General features: G+C 36.9%; 1 protein-coding gene across 13 annotated transcripts in view; it reads right to left on the bottom strand.

The window, feature by feature from the left end:
* The window catches only part of WDFY3 (WD repeat and FYVE domain containing 3), a 279,689-nt gene that overhangs the window by 157,204 nt on the left and 98,381 nt on the right, over window positions 1-24,104 (bottom strand). For 10 of the 13 annotated variants that reach the window (XM_058722008.1, XM_058721996.1, XM_058721995.1 and 7 more), the window contains 4 exons: window positions 17,238-17,361; window positions 9,123-9,176; window positions 5,398-5,507; window positions 1,103-1,264 (listed from right to left, as the gene is read on the bottom strand). In XM_058722008.1, the coding sequence (XP_058577991.1) occupies window positions 1,103-1,264; window positions 5,398-5,507; window positions 9,123-9,176; window positions 17,238-17,361 (450 nt within the window). The remainder of the gene's footprint in view (window positions 1-1,102; window positions 1,265-5,397; window positions 5,508-9,122; window positions 9,177-17,237; window positions 17,362-24,104) is intronic. The other 3 variants (XM_058722003.1, XM_058722005.1, XM_058722007.1) reach the window with 1 other exon arrangement.

The following is a 24,104-nucleotide window of genomic DNA, read 5'->3' as shown; positions in this document are numbered from 1 at the left end:
AACTGAGGTAAAAACACGTAACACAAAATCTATCACCTTAATCCTTTTGGTAACAGTAGTGTTCATTACATGTACAATAGATCTCTAGAACATTTTCATCTTGCAAACTTGAAACTCTATACCCACTGAACAAAACTTCTTGTTACCCCACTCTCCAGCTCCTGGCAACCAGCATTCTACTTGCTAGGAGTTTGGGCACGTTGGATACACAATAAGTATAATGATACAGTATCTGTCCTCTTCTGTCAAACGTGATTTTAAAATACCTGGCTCAGTCGGTTGAGTGTCTGACTTCAGCTCAGTTCATGATCTCATGGTTTGTGAGTTCGAGCCCCATGTTGGACTCTATGCTGACAGCTTGGAGCCTGCTTCAGATTCTGTGTCTCCCTCTGTCTGCCACCAACCCCCCCCCCCCCCCCCCGCATTCTGTGTGTCTCTCCCTCAAAATACATAAACATTAAAAAGTTTTTAAATATTAGTCCCATGGACAGACTATATTCCAAATGCGTGTCGTTGGTCTTGAAAATTTTCTCCCAAGGAAGGATATCAAAATGATGGCAAAATTTCTAGGCTAACTAACAAAGGTCTATTTAAACCTTGGTTAGCCACCAGTGCTATTAAAAGTCTGAACAGTGGCAACAGTGGTAAAGAAGGATTTTACAAGCAGGGAGCAGAGGAGGTGGCAGCAGTCACTAAAATAAACTGCCTTTTACAAGTTAGAGATTTATAGGCTAGGAATCCTATATTTAGACATCAACAAACAGAATTTCTTATAAGAAATATTACCCCAATGTAATATGATAGTCAATAAAAGTTTCTCTTGCTTAGCAGTTCATTTTAGAGATTGTATTGCTGTATCAAAGGAAAGCTTAATAGTTGAATCTGTTCAGAGAAATAAACTTGTTAATGGCTTGTTCCATTATCCTCAAAAGAAATGTTCAGAGTCAAGAAATGTGACAATTATATGAGATAAAGTCAATAATAAAGAGCATGGAATACTATAAAAAAAAAATGGAATAAGCAGAACATCTCTTTAAGGAGTGCACCTGTTTCACTTTAAATAGACTGGTATTGATGGCCAGGCCAACAGCACCTTCCATACCTGTACAAAAACTTTCTGGAGTAGTCCACGACGTTCTGCTAGAGGTAGCTCATTCTGTGCACCTCCAACTGCCTCAGGCACATGTGGAAGGTCAAAAAACAGATATAAACATTTAACCAGGGTGGAAGGCACTGACATCGTTGTCATGCAGTCCACGGTTTTCTGGAAAACAAACCAATAAATAAGTGAATAGGGAGACAGACAGACATAATTGGAACAGCTAAGTAAGTTCACAAATATTAATCCAGAATCTAAATCATTAACTCACAAATTTTAAGCCAGAAAATTATATATCAAAATAACTTTTTAAATGCCTGAAAAATTAAAAAATGACTCCATGCTGACAAATACTCATTTTCCATTTGGACAAATCCGCTTTAATCAGATATTGAGATGGGGCTCCTGGGTGGCTCAGTGGTTAAGCGTCTGACTCTTAATTCCGGCTCATGATCTCACCATGGTGAGATAGAGCCTGCATCACATCCATCCCTGCTGCCTGGCACTGGGCATGGAGTCTGCTTAAGATTCTCTCTCTCTTCCTCTACTCTCTCCCACTCACACACATGCACTCACTCTTTCTCTCTAAAAATACATACATATGTGTGTGTGTGTGTGTGTGTGTATTGAGATGTGTTTGTTATTTATTAGATTTGCTATTTTTTTATTAAAAGGCAGCATGTTTCAAAGCAAATGAACTTTTGGATTTAGAAAAAAGAAATTCAACCACAAACTTGGGCAAACTAACTTTGCTGGACCCTCAGTTTCCTTTCCTATAAAATAAATATAATGATAATAGGTCTTAGAGTTAATGTAAGCATTATATAACAAATCTGAGATATATTAAGCACTAAGTTATATATTAGTAGTTGCTTTGCTATCACTTTTATTATTATTAAACATTCTTGGGGTTGGAAGGACACTTGAAGGATACAGGTAACACTGAAAAATCTGTGTATTATTTTCAACAATTTCTAGAGGAAGAAAGTCCACCTTCTTATGGTGAAATTTCATTATTCCTAAGAAGTATGCTATAATAATTGCCAAATTTTTTTCATGGTCCAGTTTGGAACAAAACATTTCATACACTGGAGATCAACAGGCTGGTGTCACCTTGTCACCTGTATTTAGTTTATCAACTTTTTAATCAAACATTCACTGAATGCATAGGGTATGTCTGGCAGTATGTTGGGAACTGGGCAGGAAACAACAAAGCACCCCTGCCCTTCAGAAGACTGTGGTCTATTAGCAGAAACAGGTTATCAATAACTATGAAAAAGGAATGATCAACACTACCAGGAATGAAGAGGAAAAGTATAGAAATTAAGAGGGGAAAGATCACCTGAAAATACATAGAAGGTTGAACTATACGACACACTATGTTTCAGGAACCTGAGTCCAAAACTGTTAACTCCTAAAAAGCCACAATAATAATGTCTAATCTTTAATGACTATCAATTATAAAACAAGCATAAGGCTAAGCGTTTTAATTATCTCATTTATTCTTCCATCAACCTTATAAGGTAGATTCTATTACTGTATGATCCTTACTTTATACATGAAGCAATTGAGGCTCATCATTGAGATACCCTGCCTTAGGTTAAAGCTGGTTAAGTGGTCCACAAGTGTATATGCCCAGAGACCTATGTATCATGTGGTCTCCCACTCTGGTCTGACTTTTATTTTGCTGGCCTTGGAGAACCAGTGAAGTGTTACAAAGCAGTAATGGAACCAGATATCAGAAAATTCGCTGGTGGTTATATAGATCTAAATTAGATCTAAAGAGCAAGAAGGCCAGGGTCTTTAGGAAACTAATACAGAAAACCATATGAGAGATGGGGCTTGAACTAATGCAGTAGCAGGGTGATACAGAGGTGAGAGGACCCAAAGAACAATCCCTTGCATTATCTGGTCCTTATTCTAAACATCCAGTAACATTTCCTGCCTCTAAATATTTCAAAAACCTTTTGCTGTTCCATGACTGATTATTTCTAGATACCCCATGTCTCTATACATCTGATGCTCAGTTTAAATGTCTGCCCATGTCTGAAACTTTAATTCCTCATCTTTCCTCCCTCCCTCACCTACAAAATTTGTAACTCTCACATTTCTATTTTCATAGCAGTACATATATCCCATGACTGCATTTTATAGTACTGTCATTCACTCCATCTCTGTCATCTACATGTTGATTCAGGACGTTTTAGTCATCTCTGTATCTCACTGCTATCAACAGAAAATGGCATATAAACATAAAAGTCAGCTCAAAATATAGAGCACTAAATTTTCTCTTAAAATACCTTTTTCTAGTTAGATTATTACTAGCTTTCTGTTTTCATTAGGCAAATTGGTATGATTTTTCAGTTTCATTTTATAGCAGAGTATAAGCATAACTTGGTATCCAAACTGATAATTGGCAACATTTGTAATTTTTAAAAAAGTGATTAGGTTAAGGGTCATCTAGGTGGGTCAGTCGATTAAGCATGTGACTCTTGATTTTGGCTCAGATCATGCATGATCCCAGGGTCGTGGGAATGAGCCCTGCATTGGGTTGAGCCCTGAGTCGGACTCTGCACTGGGTGGGAGGCTGCTTAAGATTCTCTCTCTCTCCCTCCCTCTTCACCCCACTCCCTGCTTACGATCTCTTTCTCTCTCTAAAAAAATGTTTTTTAAAAAAGTGATTAGGTTAATCCACATTTCCTGACTTTCTAGTATGTGTCAGATATTCTGGTAGGATACACTTTCTGTTCACACCTGAGAAAGACAGCATCTACAAAGAATAGGAATAAGACTTAGAAATATCACAATTAAAATGGTTACTTTACATGCTATTTTAAACCAAACCAAATTTTGGTACAGTAATATGGCGGCATTTATAGCTAGCATCATAGCAAATAGAATTGATATTTTGATAGGTTTTTGGTATGGTCACAGATACATGGAAACAGTTGGCCACTTTAGGACTATCTGAAGGTGACATAGGATAAATAAACATCTCCATTTGCCCAGAATTTAGGAGTTGTCTGGGATGTGGGGCTTCTGGGCCGAAATCTGGCAAGTCCCAGGTACATCAGAGCAACTTGGTCTGATTCCTTTTGTGATGTTAAGAAACAAACAAACATAAACCAGCAAACAAAAAAGGGAAACATTATTCTAAGGGGAAAAAAAGCCTAAGTGCTACTACTTTAGGCTAATGACTAGCTTCAGGATATGGTTACTAAGAAATATGCATCGTGTCTGCTGTGGCCCACCAAGGTATATGACTCATGTCACAGCCACCTCTGTAAATTCCATTATTAAATGATGTGAGTTGTTTGAATCATAATTTAGACAAGAACCATTCTCAAGACAGGTACTAACTTTGATAGGTAATTCTACTCTGAGTTTTAGAAGGGTGAAACACATCTTTCTTTTTTTTTTTTGTTAATGGTTATTATTATTATTTTTTTTTGAGAGAGAGACAAAGAGCACATGCACACAAGTCGAGGAGTAAAGAGAGAGTGAGAGAGAGAATCCCAAGCAGGCTCCCCGCTATCAGCGCAAAGTCTGTTGCAGGGCTCCATCCCACAAACTGTGAGGTCATGACCTGAGCTGAAATCAAGAGTCGGATGCTTAGCTGACTGAGCCACCCAGGTGCCCCTGAATCAAGTTCTTTCATCCCCAAAACATCACAGGCCAAAAGTCAGGTATCCAAATAGCTGATAACTGAGTACATGCAACAGAAATTATGGCAGATGATTAAAGGTGGTTTAGAGGGGGGGAATAAAAGGAATCTCCAGAATAAATCAAGCGGGAAGGCTATATATATTATCTTGAAAATGTCACTATTCCCCTATTTTCCATAAAATTTAGAAGAATTTACAAATACTTTTCATGTCATTTGTTCCTTATTAGTGAAATAAGGTCAGATGATTCTTCTAAAGCAATTTCCCTGATGTGGGTTACAGAAGTGTTAGTTTTGGCCAGATGGAGCCAGAGCTCCCAGGCTATCGGCCTACAGTCCCAGAAGTCCATTGCTGTGCCCCACATGCTGTACTAATGGTATCATGCTCTCTGTGTGTTATGACAAAGACGAAATACACCATTCAAGTTAGGCATTTCCTCAGGTGTAAAATTTGTAGTAACATAAACCTCCTCATGAGATGTTGTGAGAAGCATGAAAGCATATGTTAGAAGGATTAAGAATATAATGATTACCATAAAATCTTATTTGGATATGATGATACATTTAGTTTCACAAAATTCCAAGAGGATAAAAAAGGAAGTCAAGTTATCAAACATGAAAACAAAGAACTTACCTGACCAGAGGATGCTAACAAATTAATTGTTGTCAGAAGCATCCAACCTCTACTGGCTTCTTCACTCTGATTGATTTCTAGGAACTGGACTATGGCCCGACTTGCAGCTTCTATAAAACCAAAGGAAAGCCATGAGGTGGGGGAAAATCATATATAAAGAAGTTCTTCCTTATAACCTGTCAAAAAATGATCATTTACGAAGCATGTGCTTTAAATCAGCACTATTACATGCTCTATGTAAACTATGAGAAAAAGAGCAATATTTTAATGGTATATCTAGGCCCTTACAGCATTATTATCATATTAATACAGAAACACAGAAATCAACCTCTATATTACAGGGACAGTTACATCATGAGCTAGTCGAAAAGAGTCATGAGAAAGGTAAAATTTGAGCTAAACGTACCTGGCAAACAAGGATATGTTTGTCTAGGAAGTGGGAGGGAAAGCAGGGAACAGAGAGATTAAAAGCACAGAATTAAAACAAAAGTGTAAATAGAAGACTGAGCCTAATATGTAAGATCAAGACAAAGAACTTTAATAACACTGGGTTAATATTCTACAAGAGCATTTTGAGAATTAGAGTCTACTATCAACAGTAGTGGTAGAAAATTAAAGTCAAATTATGAAGGAAAGTAATCTAAAGGCTGTAGTTGACTCTCTGGGCAAGAGAAAGTAAATGTAGTTTCGTGAGCAAAGTAGATGATAAAAGGATTACTCTAAGAGTCTTCGCTAGTGAGTATAAGACAGACTGGAAGGGCAGAGACTCTGGTGGACAGGGAATAAATCAGGAGGCTGCCCCAGGGATACACACAAGGGGTGACCTGAGCAGCAGCTGACAGTAGGAACGGTGAGTGTCAGTCACAGAACTGCACTGTTGGAAGAATCTGTCAAAGTAAATTCAGTTGATTATGCCTTTAGAGGTAAGGATAAATGGACAAATCCTTAAACTGTGCACTTCATTTCATCAGCAGAGTCCATCAATTTTTCTATCAATATATGGGATGAATTAAAGTTGTCAGAAAAGGTGTGCAATCTGTTCACTTACCAAAACCAACCTGGTAAGTTGCTAATGTACACTTAACACACATCATAAAAATGCAGAATAAACAGAATTTAGGTTGCCTTACAGGTATTTTTTCTTCCATTTAAGACAATCAAGATAAAAGTATGTCATCAAATAATTGAGTGAATACAAGACTTACATACAATGCTGGGCTGGTCATATTTTATCTCTATATACTTCCACTTGAAAGAATATTTTAATAGGAAAAAATTTTTAAATAGCTTATTTTTACTAAGTCTTAACTGTATAACAAACACTGTTTTAAGTATTTGAAGATTTAACTTATTTAATCTTTACAAGAACCTTATGAGTTATTTTCTAGTATTATACCCCTTATAACAATACAAACTGAGAAATGGGGAGGATGAGTAATTTGCCTAGAGCCACACAGCTAGTCAGTGACAGAACTTTCATTCAAATCCAAGCTGTCTAGCCTATAAGAGATAAAGACAGTGATAAAAAAAAAAAAAATTCTGAAAAACGGAAGCCAACAGAAGCCTGGCTTATTTCTAGTATTTCAATATCTTAAAAGTGTTGAAATTATTGTATTCACATTTTCACTGATTTGTAGCCTCTCCTCCCTCTCTGGAAAATAAACACCATGAGAGCAGACTCCTGGTCCACCTCACTCACTGCCAGACCCTAGTGTAAGGCACGTCACTGGCACTAAGTGGGTGCTCGATACACATCTGTTAAACGAGTGAATAAATCAACCCAGGGAGATCAAAGAAGGACAGTCTCAACTTGTTAGGAACATCAAGAGTGCCTGAATTACTATGGATAAGAGAGATTCCTGGACGTTTTGAAAAGGGGAGTAATAATATGAAGAAAGCAATGCTTAAGGCTGGTTAAACTGGGAAGCTCTCACTGGAGATGGAGCAAAACAAATAAAAGAATACCACTGAGAAACATTCTTTGGCAACTGTGGTTTGAGATCACTGGTAAAAATTGATCTGCAAATTTTTCTTGCAAACCTGTAATGGACCAATTTGTTATGTAACATAAGCCCTTCTTCCTTGCTAGGAATTAAACGCTCCTGTAAGGAAGACGACTCCTTTCTAGTGAGTAAAATTGTCAAAGGCTGACATGCTATGCTTTCATTTCCATGGCAGCTTTGGTGTCAAACTGTGTATTTCCAATTTTTTATCTCAACATACTAAAAATCTACTTGCAGTCTTCAAATGGATTATTCCACAGTGAAATCAATGTAACAAAATTCTATTTCATAACAACAACAATAACAACAATAACAACAACAAAACACGAACTGGTCAATACCACCTATGCTTCTGAAAGAAGGCAAAAAGAAAACAGATGGTGGAGAACTAAACTGACTTCAAGAGACAAAATTACCTTCCTGGTACAAAAGCTAGTGAGCTATAGATAAGACACGTTTTGGGTGAATCTGAATACCACCCATGTTTTTTAACGTAACACTATTAATGTTAAAAGAAAATTGGACAAAGATGTATTTTCTGCTATTCGATAAGTTGTCAGTTATAAACAATGAATGCTAATACTTATTTTAAGAACCGAAACACCAAAAATGTACTCTTGGCTTGCAACAGCTCTATTTGAGTAATAGTGGGCATTTGTGGTTTCTCTTGTTTCGGTTGACAACAAATATAAGGTATTCCTCAAGATAAGAAAGGACAAATAATAGATTTTTTAAAAACCCCTCAATGTTCAATGGATTGCTGAGCTGATTAAATAAGTGAAAAAGATCAAGATAGTGTAATTATTAATAGTATCTAACAACTTTACCAACTTAATAATAACAACTACTCTTTTTTGAGAGGAATGTGGAGAAGATCTCAATGACAAAAGATCTTTACATAACAAATGTATTCATAAGAACAATTTTACTCTCACCTACTTATTTCAGTATGTTGCCATTCAAAACACTTTAATGGGATCTCCTACTTTGTATTTAAATGAGTCAAGAAGCTCATTGAGGAAGTATTTAACATCAAGGGCTATCTTTAAAAAATTATATATACTAGAAAGTAATTTTAAACTAAACCTACGTAAATTATAGAGTTTCTTAAAACTTTGAAAGAAAAACAGTTCTAGTAAAAAAAAAAAAGATACTACATTAGGATCTTTTAATTTTGCTCATATTTAACAAATACAAATTTAAATGATTTAAGGTTATAAGAGTTAATGAAAGGAACATATTAACCCATCTTGAGAGTTGCCAATCATTTGATTCAAGCTTTAGCTTTCACACTGCATTTCAATACATATAGTTAACTGAAAAATACAGAAATGGAGTTAGTAGAGCTCATTATTAGATTAAGTAAGACTAGAAGGTAGACAATTTTAAAAGAAATTTAAATAGAGAATATAAGTGATTTCAGTCAGACAATATTCAGAACAATCAGAATGCAAAACTTGTTAACAGTAAGTGCGATTCAATTTTTCTTTTGCATTTAAAGCACATTTTCAAACTTATGCAACAGGATGATAATGTGAGACATGTTAACAGTATTATTACATTTTTTTCATTAATGAAGAAACCAAGCCCTATAAACTCCTTCCCATCCCCAAAAAACTTCCAAAAGTTAGTCAGAAAAACAGTATTAGAACTCATAGATAGCTTCCATGCTTTTTTTTTTTTCATTTGATGATACATAACCACACCTGGCAATGAAATTACCTGAGGGTGTTGTGGCTGTGAAATCCTTGGAGGACAGCGGGACACAGTGTTTTTCTGTTTAAAAAAAGAGGCCGGGTTGTCTACTTGGGGATTTACTACAGTATACTAATCCCGCCACAAGATGCTGTATAAGACATCAATTGTGGCCAGCATTAACCAGCTTCTCCCATCACCAGGACGCTGCCCATAGGAGATCACACCACTGTATTTAACAGCGGCACCTATCATGCAACAACGTCATTAAAAATAACCTGAAAATACTATATTTAGATGGGTGGAGATTTTTTGCTTCAGTGACTTAAAGTGACCAAGTGCCCTTAGACCTAAGCAGATTGCATAGCTGAACTTAACAAATAACTACAATAGGAAAAGTCTTTAGGGGTGCCTGAGTGGCTCAGTCAGTTGAGCATCTGTCTCCTGATTTTGGCTCAGATCATGATCCCAGGGTTGTGGGATCTAGTCCTGGGTTAGGCTCGCACTGAGCATGGAGCATGGGGCCTGCTTAAGATTCTCTCTCCCCCTCCCTCTGCCCTTCCCCCACACGCACACACTTTCTCTCTCCCTCAAAAAAAAAAAAAAAAAAAAGTAAAATAAATTAAAAAAAATCTTAGGCTATACACTGTACCTGATATGGCCACAAAATTATAAATTTTCTCAAATTAGTTGAAAGTCACTACATATTTTTAACAAAAGCCACATGGAGGCAACAACCAAGAGAGAATTACATTATGGGAGACAGAAAACTAGAACTGTCAAGATGCCCTAATGTATTACACATCAGTCTATGCATCCATTTTGCATACTTCCATTTTTACTAACTTCTGATGGACAGATTCAAACAATAGAAATTGCAGATTAGCATATCTTCCTACTGATACTTCCTACTTCAATCCATGTTCAAAGTGATCTGATAAAACGACTTGCTACATGAATGGTAATTAGGTAACAAATAAAAAGTATTTCACACCAAATTCAGAGGAGTCTTAAAAAAAAATAATCTTGCCATGATGCACAACAAATACAGACAACTTTCAAATGAATAACAGAGGGCTCATTTTACCTGTATTTTTTTTTTTGTGGAGAAAAATTATGTGCATATAAATCATTGCAAAATTACTTTCAATGATAACTTTCTTGAAATAAAAGGTTATGTAAGGTATCAAAAGTAGCCAAACTTATAGACACAAAAAACAGAAAGATGCCAAGGGCTGGGAGAAGGAGGAGATGGGGAATTATTGTTCAGGGAGCATAAAGTTATAGTTACATAAGATAAAAAAGTTCAAGAGAGCTCCTGTACAACATTGTGCTTAAAGCAGACTGTGTTATGCACTTAAAAATTTGTTAGGAGGGTAGATCTCATATGTTTTTTTACTGCAATAAAAATCAATTAGAGGGGCGCCTGGGTGGCGCAGTCAGTTAAGCATCCGACTTCAGCCAGGTCACGATCTCGCGGTCCGTGAGTTCGAGCCCCGCGACAGGCTCTGGGCTGATGGCTCGGAGCCTGGAGCCTGTTTCCGATTCTGTGTCTCCCTCTCTCTCTGCCCCTCCCCCATTCATGCTCGGTCTCTCTCTGTCCCAAAAATAAAAAAAAAAACAAAAAAAAAAACGTTGAAAAAAAAAATCAATTAGAAAATAAGAATGGGATATATAAAAGTTAAGATGATTCAGAATGTACCTAGATAAAAATGTGATTTTTTTTTCTAGAAAAAATCAAAAGATCAAAAAAATCTCCACAAAATCCCCATTTTTGATAATGACACTGACTGAAAGAAACTTCCAACACTCAAGACTATAATAAAAGAACAAGGATTCCCACAGCCAGGGTTCTTTAAGACTGAAGAAGGAGATACTCCAAAACAATGCTTTTCTCTCTTACACATCAGTTAAGTCTGGCTTTTCTAACACTACTCCAATTCTCAATGCATTTAAAAAAGTAAATAACCAAACAGAAATCCTATATCAAAAATCAGTAAAATATTATTGAGCATCTCATCTGTAACAAGGAGTCTTCTAGGTGATACAGGGCAAGAGACAATAAAATTAAATAAATAAACAAGTTACTTTCAGATGACAAACTTCTAGAGGAAGTACTTAAGATGACTGAATAAATGCTGGTATGGGGAGAGGATAAAGGATCTGGGATAGGGTGTTCAGGAAAGGTTTCTTTTGTGGAAGTAAAATCTACAAAAATTGAATTGAATCTCAATGCAGTGGATTCTGAAGTTAATAAATTTCAAAAGTTTAAAACTAAAAATTATATGGAATTACATGATCTGGAAAAATAGATCTTAAAAATATCTGGAAAATAAGAAGTCATCAATGGAGGAGGAGTGCAGGTGGCTCTACCTATGTTTGCAACTTGCTGTAAGTCTATAATTATTTCAAAATAAAAAGTTTAAAAACACCTTGTGTAACTATTACTATATTTAACAATGATACACCTTGTACTCCATTTAAGATACTTTTCATTATGTTGAATACACTGAATCATTACAGGATTTAGGAAAAGAAATCTCCAGTGCAGAAAAGCATTTTTCTATAAACATGCAGATTAGGTATTTAAAAAGACAGCAACAGAAAAGTGACCATAGTTACAGTTTGGGGAATATTTTATTCTAATCTAGGGATATTACTCAAGTAAGAAAATGCAATGACAAGAGTCAGTACAGAACAGAACAATTTCCCTTCATGTTACCTGTTTAAAATAGCTAAGAATGCATAAAACACACAAATCTTATATTTAAGACCAACTTCTCACTTCTACAGGAACAACTGAAATCAGGAAAGATAAAAAGGATGCAGTCCCACCGTGGGTGGAGAAGGGAGAAGACAGGGGTGGGAGGTGACCTTAAGCTATCTTACCACCTTTGACTGGACTTGCTTCCAAGACTGCAAGTATAATTAAAATTATCTCACTTTAAAATCTACACAGCAATTAATACAATCCACTATGTCTGAATAAGAGATTTAGTCTCTCAATCTAAAAATATTTTAATGGCTGTTGCTCCAAAGACCCCACAACAGGCTCCAGTTAAAGATGGAAGGTTGTGCACCTGCATTTATCTCTGCTCTCTCCCAAAGCCCCACTGCTGTAGACTGAATTGTGCTCCCTTCTGCTCCAAATTCCTGTGTTGAAGCACTAACTCCGAATATGCTGGTATCAGAGACGGAGCCTTTGGGAGAGAATTAGGGTCAGACGCAGTCATGACGGTAGAGTTCTCTTGATGAGGTTAATGCCCTTATAAGAAGACACACCAGAGCTCTCTTTCTCCAGATGAGGCCACATTGAGAAGGTGCCATTTGCAGTCAGGAAGAGAGATCTCACCAGAAACCAATCATGCTGGCACTCTGATCTTAGACTTTCAGTCCCCAGAACTGTGAAGGAATATTTCTGTTATTTAAGTTACTGGTCTATGGTGCTTTGTTATGGCAGCTTGAGCAGATTAATACACCCACTAAAATGGTTATAAAAGGATTTTTCAAAAAGCCTAAACCCATAAGGACAAAGAGAATAGGAAAGATGAAAGCAACATTTTGGATACTAAAATAGCAGAGGGGTTAGTGGTAACTGACTTAGCAAACTCTAGAATCTTAAAGCAAGGGCAGGGAAAATGGAAAAGCAACTAAACTACAACAGAGCCCCAAGAGACTCAGGAACTGGTGACACCAGGTAGCTTTGGAAGAAGAGGTAAACATGGGGGAGTGTACATAGAAGGCTTGTGAAAGTTTGTTAAAGACCAGTGAGACCTCCAGATCCTACTATGTGGGCACCAGACTGGAGGTTTGTTCACTAGAAAGAGTGAGGGAGCATGTTGAGGGCTGGGGCAGGGGTGAGGCCACCACACCAGGCACAGCTGCAGGCTCAGAGAGATCAAATAGAAGCTTGCACACTGAATGCTGAGGGTCCTCAGACCTTTCCCCTACTTGGCTTCTAGAATGCCGAGAGGCAGACCTGTATCTTCCAAGTACAAACTGGACATTCCTCACTGGGGACTCTGCCTAGCTCGGGGGAGAAAGACAAGAGAACAACCTAGCAAGATCACACTGGCCCACAGTTTCAAGCCCCACCCACAACTGCAGAGCTACCCAGCAGCTTTCTATGGCTCCATTCTTACACAGGAGCAGATGGCCCAGGAAGTTCTCTAACCTAAAAGACAGACAAAAGCAAATTAACAAAAAAGGCAACCTGAAAGAAACAGAACTAAAAAGAGAATATATGAAAGAACAGCCATCAATATAAAAAGAAACTCTTAGGAATTAAAATTATAATGTCACACACACACACACACACACACACACACACACACACCCCAAAAACCTCCATAGAAGGGATGGATGGAACTTTCTTAGCAAGTAGAGTCAAAAACCAAAAATATGAATAAAAGAAAATAAAATGAGAAGGACAGTCCTAGGGGTACATCTGACTAAAAAAGAAAACTGAGTGGAGGATATTATTACACAAACAATTCATGAAACTTTCCCAAAATTAAAGGATATGAATTCCCAGACTGCAAAGTCCAATGAGTACTCAGCATAATGTATAAGAATATCTGCTCCAAGGCATGTTATCATGACATTTTGGAATAGGAGGGCCAAAGAAAGGATCCTAAATGAGCTTTTATATATATATATTATATAATATAATATATATATATTATATATATACACACACACACACACACACACATATATATACATATGTATATATATGTGTGTGTGTGTGTGTGTGTGTGTGTGTGTATATATAAAAGCAGGTCACAGAAAGAATCAAGAATCCAGTTAGCTTCAGATTTCTCAATAGCAGCGTAGGAGTCTAGAATATGAAGGAGAAATTATTTTTAAATTCTGAACATAAAATGATTTCCACCTAGAATCTGATACCCACTGAAAGGGGGACACGATAAATGTAATGCAAGCTGCAAGATTTTGCAAAATGACCCTGAGAGTTCACCTCGGGCTGCCTGGAGAAGGATCCAGCTAAGACATCCCCTCCTATGTCCCCAAGGGAGTTGCTAGACCTAACTCAACTTCCCATGACACTGGTAGCTTCCGCTCTCTTGGAGGAGGGCCTATAACTTCCCCTGGGCCCCAAAGTCTCCTGGGGCTAATCAGCTAGCATCTGCAAACAACTGCTATACAATCTAACAGATATTCAAATCCAGTACTCAAACAGCCTAAATCATAAGCAGTTTGTGTATTTCTTCACTAATAAGATTGCATTTGTGCTTGTACTTTAGAAATCCAGGGCCATCAGGGATCTTCCAAGCACTTCTTTTTTTTTTTTTTTTTTTTAATGTTTGTTTATTTTGAGAGAGAGAGACAGAGCATGAGCAGGGGAGGGACAGAGAGAGAGGGAGACACAGAATCCGAAGCAGGCTCCAGGCTCTGAGCTGTCAGCACAGAGCCCCACACGGGGTGTGACATCATGACCTGAACCGAAGTTGGATGCTCAACCAACTAAGCCACCCAAGCGCCCCTCCCAAGCACTATTCTGTGACATAATGCAGGTGGTAGACTTGCTCCTTCTTTTCTCTTGCTGACCCCTGATTTTATAAATTTCCCCTTTCAGCAATAAAGCTATGTGATGTGTTGTTCTAAGCCCCAGTAACCTGAAAGGTTGTCAGTCTAAAGACATCACCTTTCTCGGTAAACACAGAGGAAAGCATCTTACGTAGGAATAGTCAAAAATTTTTTTCACTCACGGGAACTTTAAAAAACAAAACAAAACAAAAACAAACACATATACACACATAAAACCCCAAACCAAAGATAACTCCCCTGCACTTTTCTTAGGGAGCTGCTGGGAAAGATGCCTTTATTAAGGCAAATTTTTGTTAACACAATTTTTTGTTAAAAATGAGAAAGTTAGTTTGAGAAAAAAAAGATGCCAGGAGATTCAGGAAACAGAGGCTCCATCCCAAAGAAGTAGAAAGGCATCCCAGATGATGTGAGTGGAAATGTATAAAGGGCAGCTATGAGGCTGGCCTAGAGAGAAACTACCATGGGTTAAAGCAAGCCAGAAAGTTCTGGAAGAGCTATTTGCAAAAAAGACGAAACTGACAGATTACCTGATGCTTTCAATCATATTGAGGGGAGATGTAGAAAAACATTTAGAAATAGGGGATACATGTGTGATGAAAATTCAGAAAACTAGCAAAAAAAAAAAAAAAAAAAGAAAGGCAATTATTAACTTAGATGGAGATGGGAGGGAAGTTTTTAAGAAAAGAAACCACAGGGTACCATACGGCTCATCTTAAAATAGTGTTTTCAGTCTATACAAGATAATATTGATGTAATCAAATTATGACAGAACAATATTGGAGGGGTGGGTTTAGGAAGCAGGTAGGTACAGGTAGTGGTAGGGAGCTTAAGAGAGTGAAAGCCTCATTTTCTTTTGTGGGAAATCAAGATGGTATCTAAATGTGAAAAAACAAGGGCTCATACTATAAATGTACATTATTTAGAGACACAACAGGTAAATGTCAAAAAAAAAATTAAAAGAGCTGAAAAGTGACTGAGAAATGGAGTTGAACAAGGACAGTGGAAAGGAGATCCTGTTTTCAGTAAACCTTTTAACTATATGACCCTTAAAATTATGTGTCTGGGGGGGCCTGCGTGGCTCAGTGAGTTAACCCTCCGACTTCATTTCGGATAGGCCACGATCTCACAGTTCATGAGATCGAGGCCTGTATTAGGCTCCTCACTATCCACAAGGAGCCCACTTAGGATTCTCTTTCCCTCTCTCTCTGCTCCTCCCCCACTCGTGCTCTCTCTCCCTCTCTCTCCCAAAAATAAATAAACTTTAAAAAAACCAAAAACTATGTGCCTATATAATTTTAATAAAAATAAATTAAAAAATAAGATTAAAGGGGTGCCTGGGTGGCTCAGTTGGTTGAGCATTTGACTCTCGATTTCTAGGTCATGATCTCATAGTTTCATGGGTTAGAGCCTCATGTCGGGCTCTGCACTGACCACGCAGAACCTGCTTGGGATTCTCTTTCTCTCTGTCCCTCCCCTGCTCACACACTCTCAGTCTCTCTCAAAATAAATAAACTTAAAAAAAAAAAAGATTATATAACAGAAACATTACTGTTACTGTTGGAAAAATAGTAATTTGATGGGCTGAAAAGATAAATGATTGTTCAAGGGGACATTATAAACAGAATTTAAATTAATTTATCAGTCTAATATAATGCTTTAATAAGAAAGCTATCACTCAACCATTACAAAACCAAAATAACAAAATAAAATATTCTTGACAAACAAAATCAAAAATCGGTCGCACATATTGCTAATTTAAAAAATGACTAATGGTAAATAACATCAAGAAAGTGTATTTTAATCATGAATAAAGGGATGTTACTCTCTGAAGTTTGAAATTACCTAATCATGAATAAGAATACTTATTCAGGCAGCATTCATAAAAAAGTTTACTGTATGTGTAGATCACAGGTTATAAAGGCCCAAAACAGTTTATGGTCTACTAGGAAGATAAAGACACACACACAAACTCGTGGTGTTGAGAAACCAAGAGTAGCTCCAAACAGAAAGTTTTTTCTTTGATTAAGGGAGTCAAAGACATTCCATCAGAGAAGTATGATTTAATCCAAACTTCAAGGATGTAGACATACTGGGATGGGGGATGATTCTCACTTCTGGCTGAAGCATCATAAGAAAAGGATAAAAGTAAGAACACAGATATGTTTGGGACTATAAGCAGCTCGGTTTGGCTGATATATAGAAAAGAAAACAAGAAATAAAAAAGGCAGACTGGAAAAAAAAAAAAAATACATATGGCCAGATCCTGGGTTTGCCTTGAATGTCACCGTAGGAATTTGGATTTTGGTCAGAAGGAAACAGTATTGTTGGGGGAACGGGGGTGGTAGGTCCAAGGACAATGGACTTGAGTACAAATGCTCCACTTGGGATATGTTGAACCAATCAAAGCAGAGAGTGACTATGAGAATGGGAACAGGGACAGGGGATTAAATTCCACATGGGGTGGGGAAGGAAACTCACGTGGATAAAACTGGGTCAATTTTCTGTTTAATTTTAATAGCACTTTTTTACCAAACTGCCCATTCAAATAGCTTTTGCTGGTTTCAGTAAAAATACCTGTGGATTTGTTTGATGCTCTCCTTCGAATTTCTGTCACCATCAGTCGTGAGACTTGGGTTGTGAACTGCAGAAGGTCAGAAAATTTTTCTGTCATCGTATTTGGCGGAGCATTTCCAAAAACCTGGGATGAAAAAAATAACAATTTTACTGAAGCATTGTAAATTTTTGTCTTTCATTCTGTGCATTTCTAAGTGGGGAATGACTTGAAAAATCAAGTCAAAAAAGTATTCTTACACAGCTACTTTGAATAATATGTTTAAAATACAGCTCTTTCAATAAATTATACCTAGCCACACTTCTTAGTATATATTATGTAATCTACTGAATAATTAAATAAATGAAATCTTAAAAAGCCAAAAGTAGTTATCTATAAAATGTGAATCAATCTTACTGATAAACTTTAGAAAGCATAATGTTTCTCTGGGGAGATCTAAATTAAAAATTTAGAGAAAAATGGCAAGGTTCTTTGATGGGGTACCTAGCATATATCAGATGGTGAAAAGCAGGGATTTATCTACGGCTAAGTCCTAAGCTGAATACAGAATTCACTAAACTCATGTTATATATAGCTCAGAATTTCTAAATTCTAACCACAACAATTCCCAAAAGAAGATGGTTAGGAAAAAGACTAGAATAAAGAAAATGAATAATAAGGTCATGATATACACTTAATGAAATACATGAACTTTGGAATAAATAATTCTTAAAGATAAACCAGTGTGGGTTCAGCAAAGAGAACAAGAAAATGAGACCTGGATTGACGATAATAGGAAAAGAAATGGTATTATAATGGCGATATAACTGGATGTATCCTGAAATATTGTTTTAAAAAATGTTCTTTATAGCTGAAAGAAAATCCTGTCTTCTAAAACTATTATAATAGCTCTTCATTATAATACTAATCACAATATTTTTTATTCTTATCTGGTCAAATGTCACTACAAAGGGAGGGAACATATCTTCATCTTTGTATTTTACCTTGCCTTAATTTACAGGGATGTTCCCTAAATATGTATGTTCATTATGCTGTCCCCCCACCTCCACACACAACAAATTCCAGAGAACATTTAAGTAGCATTGAAGGACACACAAACTATAACATAGGAACATAAACTAAAAGTAAGAAAGAGGGGCGCCTGGGTGGCCCAGTCGGTTAAGCATCTGACTTCGGCCAGGTCATGATCTCATGGTTCAGGAGTTCAAGCCCTACGCTGGGCTCTGTGTGGACAGCTCAGAGCCTGGAGTCTGCTTCAGATTCTGTGTCTCCCTCTCAGTCTCTCCCTCTCCCCCTCCTCTATGTCAAAAATAAATAAAACACTTAAAAAATTAAAAAATGAAAGAAAGAAAACAAGAAAATAAATCTAAGCCTAGGAAATGGATGAGAAAAGAGAGACTAAAACTCTAGGACCAAAAGACCTCTATACTTGCCATGTTTCGGTCATAAATTTTGGTTCAAATATACAAAAAAGAAAATCTACTCAATAACATAGTTCACAATGCTCTTAGGTAAGAAAAACGTATATTTAACAAAGTATCTCTATTTTCATACTCCAGTGTAAAAATTTCCTTCAAAGGATCCTTAAAAAAAAGATATAATTCATAACGTAATATTCTTATAACAGAAATATGTTTTCTACATTCTTACAATAGACACTATCCTTATAACCTCTCTCAAACTGAGCTGAACAAATCAATTTTACAAGACATACTTTTGTTCGGATATCTAAAGGCTGTTCATTAACTTGACACCAGAGTAATTTTACATTATCTCAAAGAACAAATAAACTATACTTTTCAAGACCTCAATACATTGTTTTTTCTGCCGAGATATTGATAAACGTAGTGTGTTTACAGCTAAACTGTGTCACCTGTTAGTAAGACCCATATTCTTTCACAAACAAACTGGAGCCAGATTAGAAATTGAGAAGCCAAGGGGCACCTGGGCGGCTCAGTCAGTTGAGTATCCGACTCTCGATTTTGGCTCAGGTCATAATCTCACGGTTTGTGGGATCAAGCCCCAAACCTGGCCCTGTGCTGTCAGCCCCCAGACTGGGGTTCTCTGGGAATTTTCTCTTTCCCTCTCACCCTGCCCTTTCCTACTCTCTGTCTCTTCTCCACTCTCTCTTTTTCTCCATCTCTTTCCCCCCTTTCTCTCTCTCAAATAAACTTAAAAAAAAAAAAAAGAAGAAATTGAAAAGCCTAATGACATGCTTTAAATTTAAATTTAAATAATGCAGAATAGCCATTCTACAGAGATGTATGTAACTGCTGTCTATAAAAATTATGTTTCTCAGGCAATTAGGCCTTTTGTCAAATTGACCTAAATTAGGCAAATATTTCTAAGACTCAGAATATAGAAATATATATTTTGTTCCTAAGAATTAAGAGCTATTTTATTCTGAAGAGTTATTAAGACAACTTCATAAAATAGATCATTGCTTAGTATAAGGATATGGTTATTCAAGCAGTCTTCATGCTAGGTGAATAATACATTGTTAAAAATGCAACTTACTTTTCACACGAATCCTGATTATTTAGCTGCTTTATTTCCCTAAGAAACTTTTTCAAAAGATATGTCTTGCTTGAACTGACCACTCCAAAATCACTATTATGGAAAAAGAGTTAAGTCTTATCTGCTAATCTGAAGTGAACAACTATTGCTTCTTTGACATAAGCAATTTTTAGTCTACTGATTCTTTCATTTATTCACTCATAAATATTTATTACTCTCCTACATATGTTTGGAGTCATGAGTACAAAGGAAAACAGAGAGTTGTGAATACAAAGGTAAATAAAGCAAAGAGGATTCCTGTGGCCATGGAGTTCACTTTTTAGTACAGGACACAAACATTAGGAATGAAAATTACACTGGTGATATGTTATAAAAGAAGTAAACAGGGTAATGGGAGGGGAATGACTGCCTGTTGTGGGGAAAGGCTGTCAGAGAAGGTCTCTCTCAGAAGAGGCTGACATGGTAGGGTGACAATGAATGATGAGACAAAGTCACAATTCAGACTGCCTGAGAGAGAGGGTTCGGGCAGCGAGAAGAGCTGTGGTAAGACCTCCAAGTGGATGCAGACTTGGGTAGGTGAGGAATTGAGAGGCTGATGAGGCTGGAATGTTTTTTATGAGATGGAAAATGTGCACTAAAATGCATGCTACAGAGGATAGAATATAGAGCTGGGAGCCAGAGGAGGCCTGGGGTCTTCTCACCCACAGAAACTACAGGTCCAATTCTTCTGGTTCTCCATTTCCCCATCAGCCAAGGAAGAGAACTAAGCAAGAGACTGACAGGTAATACATTCAACTCAGAAGAAATGAATTCTACAACATACACGTGAGATTCATAACTCAGAATAAAAGAAACAAACAGCAGTGAGGAATAAACATGCCGTCTAGTAAATTCGATAAAAAATAATAGTTATGATGAAATGAGCATTTATAATGTGCCTAGCACTAGTCAAATACTTGACATGTAATGCCATTTAATCTCATAAAATCCTATACAGTGTCCTCGCTGTATGGATAAGGAAACTACTAAAGCTTAGAGAAGTTAAACAACCTAACCCAGGAGGTAGTGGAGACAGAATTTAAAATTAGGTCTGATTCCAAGCCATGTTCTTAATCGCTCAGTACTATGTTGTCTCAATTAAACTCCCCATGAACCCTATCACTGTCACTTTATACAGTTTCATCTTAGGAGAGGAATAGCATGCATAGACTCCTTTTCAGAAGAGTCATTTTGAATATCCACCTTGATTACAGAAAGTTTCCTGGCATTTCCTCACCTAAATATTTCTGACATACTCAGGGAGAACAAATTAATAGTGTTATTTAATGGCATGCACAAAACAGGAACACAATATATATTTGTTGCTGAGTGAAGTTACTCAAAAATGTATTAAATACGATTAATAAAAGAGAGGTTGGAACTTTTATAATGTTTTCTAAAATGGTGTTTTCTTTCCTAAACATATGTAATATCTAAAATTAAGTTACAGAGTAATGACCATCAGTAGTCTTGGAATAATTTCCAGATTTTAAAAATTAATACTGAAGATAAAATTGTATTATTTCAAATTGTTAATGACTCCTCTCATTAATATAAATAAATAGGAAAACACGTATATGCTCCTTATTTCTAAGAAGGACCAAAACTCAGGAGAAAAGAAACTGAGATGGCTCAGTCCCTTTGTCTCCTTTGGGATATGCCTGCTTCATGAGAACATGCACTCTTATCTGTTCTGCATGGGGCTTGTAACTGCCAAGTTTTGCCAACGAATGGGTAAGAAAATATAGCTATTTCAGATATGAATTTAGTAAATCCTTCGTGGCACAGACCTAAGCTACATTCTCCAATATCAACTGTATTGGTATTACGGTATAAGTACTAAGCTGTATACATGTAAACACAAAGCTGTAAAAATGTAAATAGTTCATCTGTCTGACTCCAGATCTCTCATTTGGTTCTAAACTTGAGTATTCTTCCTTTAAAGCCAATAATTCAAAAAGTAAAGGTCAGGGCAGCTGGGTGGCTCAGTTGATTAAGCGTCCGACTTTTGATTTCAGTTCTGGTCATGACCTTGCTGTTTGTGGGATAGAGCCACACGTTGTGCTCTGCGCTGATAGCATGGAGCCTGCTTGGGATTCTCGGTATCCCTCTCTCTACCCCTCCCCACTCACATTCACACTCTCAAAAATAAAAAAATAAAAGTAAAGCAAGATAAAATAAAAAGTAAAGGTCAGCTGTAAGGGATAAAAAAAGAAAAACAACATTCAATTTAGGTGCTTTTCAAATATAAATAATTCAAAAACAAGGGAAGTTTCTAAAAGAAGACCTAGTTAATAAAATTATATTTTAAAAGACAAAATGAAGTGGGCCCCTGGGGTGGCTCAGGTGGTTGAGCATCCAACTTCATCTCAGGTCATGATCATGCACTTCAAGAGTTCAAGCCGCACATCAGGCTTTCTCTGCTGTCAGCGCGGAGCCCACTTCAGATCCTCTGTCTCCTTCTCTCTCTGGCCCTCCCTTGCTCACTCTCAAAAATAAACAAACATTAAAAAAAATAATAAAATAAAACCCACAATGACGTCTGATAACATATGCCATGGTAATTAACAATGGCAGTTAATTTTTAGAGGACTAAAATGTCATTCATTTTTGAATAGTTTAAACCAAGTATTTTCTCAATAAGCTTTTGTTCTTACGACTAAAACAGTTAATTATTTTTAAGAATGCTGGATAAACGTTATTCAGTTATTCTCAGACTCCGCCAGAATCTTTCAGATGGAGAGAATCCGTGAGAGGGAGGACAGCAGCAGCCTCCTTGCAGGACTGTGATAAAGACCACAGGAGGCAGCTGACGACCTCAGCGTGAGCCCTGGCCCAGAAAAAGGACTCAACACATGTCATTTCTCAACGTGTGTCTCTTAAAGTCAAAAATCACATACTGAAATAACACTACTGACCACGTTTTAAAAATGATTCTGTAGATAGATGAATGCCCATGTGTAACAACATGGTTTATTTACAATTTAGCACGAATCAAGCAAAGTCTCAAAAATTGATAGTATGATTCATTTTTATTTATTTTTTTAATTTTATATATATATATTTATTTATTTTTGAGAGACAGAGTGAGACAAAGTGAGAGTAGGGGAGGGGCAGAGAGAGAGAGGGAGACACACGATTGGAAACAGGCTCCAGGCTCTGAGCTGTCAGCCCAGAGCCTGATGCGGGGCTTGAACCCACAGACCGTGAGATCATGACCTGAGCCAAAGTCGGATGCCCAAACAACTAAGCCACCCAGGCGCCCCAGTATGATTCATTTTTAGCAATCATGGTAGGAATTCTAGAGCCCTACTGAGCTCTTTTATCAAACCTACTTCTTAGCAATAGAGAATGTTCATGTATAAATGGTTGAGCGTGAAATAAATATGGCTATATATTTCAAAACTTAATGGATGGGATGTCTTATCTAAAGACAGTTGTAGTTTGTTAATAATCCAACAAACACTGTTTATATATTTTTTAAATTGGTCACAATGTTCCAGAAATAACTTCCAATCTTTTCATTAGTTAAAAGCTGACTGACCTTTATGATATTTAAATCACTCACTGTTTTAGAGACATAAGGCAATGCATATCTATGTGCTTTTACTCAGGCAATTAAAAATCTTTGACTTGACATAGGTCAATGGAACAGAATAGAACACTCAGAAATGGACCCACAACTATATGGCCAACTAATCTTTGACAAAGCAGGAAAGAATATCCAATGGAAAAAAAGAGGCTCTTCAACAAATCTGGGAAAACTGGAGAGCAACATGCAGAAGAATGAAACTGGACCACTTTCTTACACAATACACAAAAATAAATACAAAATGGATGAAAGACCTAAATGTGAGACAAGAAACCATAAAAATCCTAGAGAACACAGGCAACAACCTCACTGACCTCAGCCTTAGCAACTTTACTAGACACATTGCCAGAGGCAAGGGAAACAAAAGCAAACATGAACTATTGGGACCTCATCAAGATAAAAAGCTTCTGGACAGTAAAGGAAATAATCAACAACTATAAAAAACAGCTGTGGAATGGGAGAAGTTATCAGTAAATGGAATATCTGGTAAAGGGTTACTTTCCAAAATACAAAGGAACTTAGTAAACTCAACACCAAAAAAAAAAAAAAAAAAAAAATCTGTGAAGAAATGGGCGGAAGACACGAATAGACACTTTTCCAAAGAAGACATCCAGTTGGCTAACAGACATGAAAAGATGCTCAACATCACTCATCATCAGGGAAATACAAATCAACACTATGATGAGATACCACCTCACACCTATCAGAATGGCTCAAATTA

This window comes from Neofelis nebulosa, chromosome 3, assembly GCF_028018385.1.
Source record: "Neofelis nebulosa isolate mNeoNeb1 chromosome 3, mNeoNeb1.pri, whole genome shotgun sequence".
NCBI lineage: Eukaryota > Metazoa > Chordata > Mammalia > Carnivora > Felidae > Neofelis > Neofelis nebulosa.
This window is presented reverse-complemented; position numbering and strand designations above follow the sequence as displayed.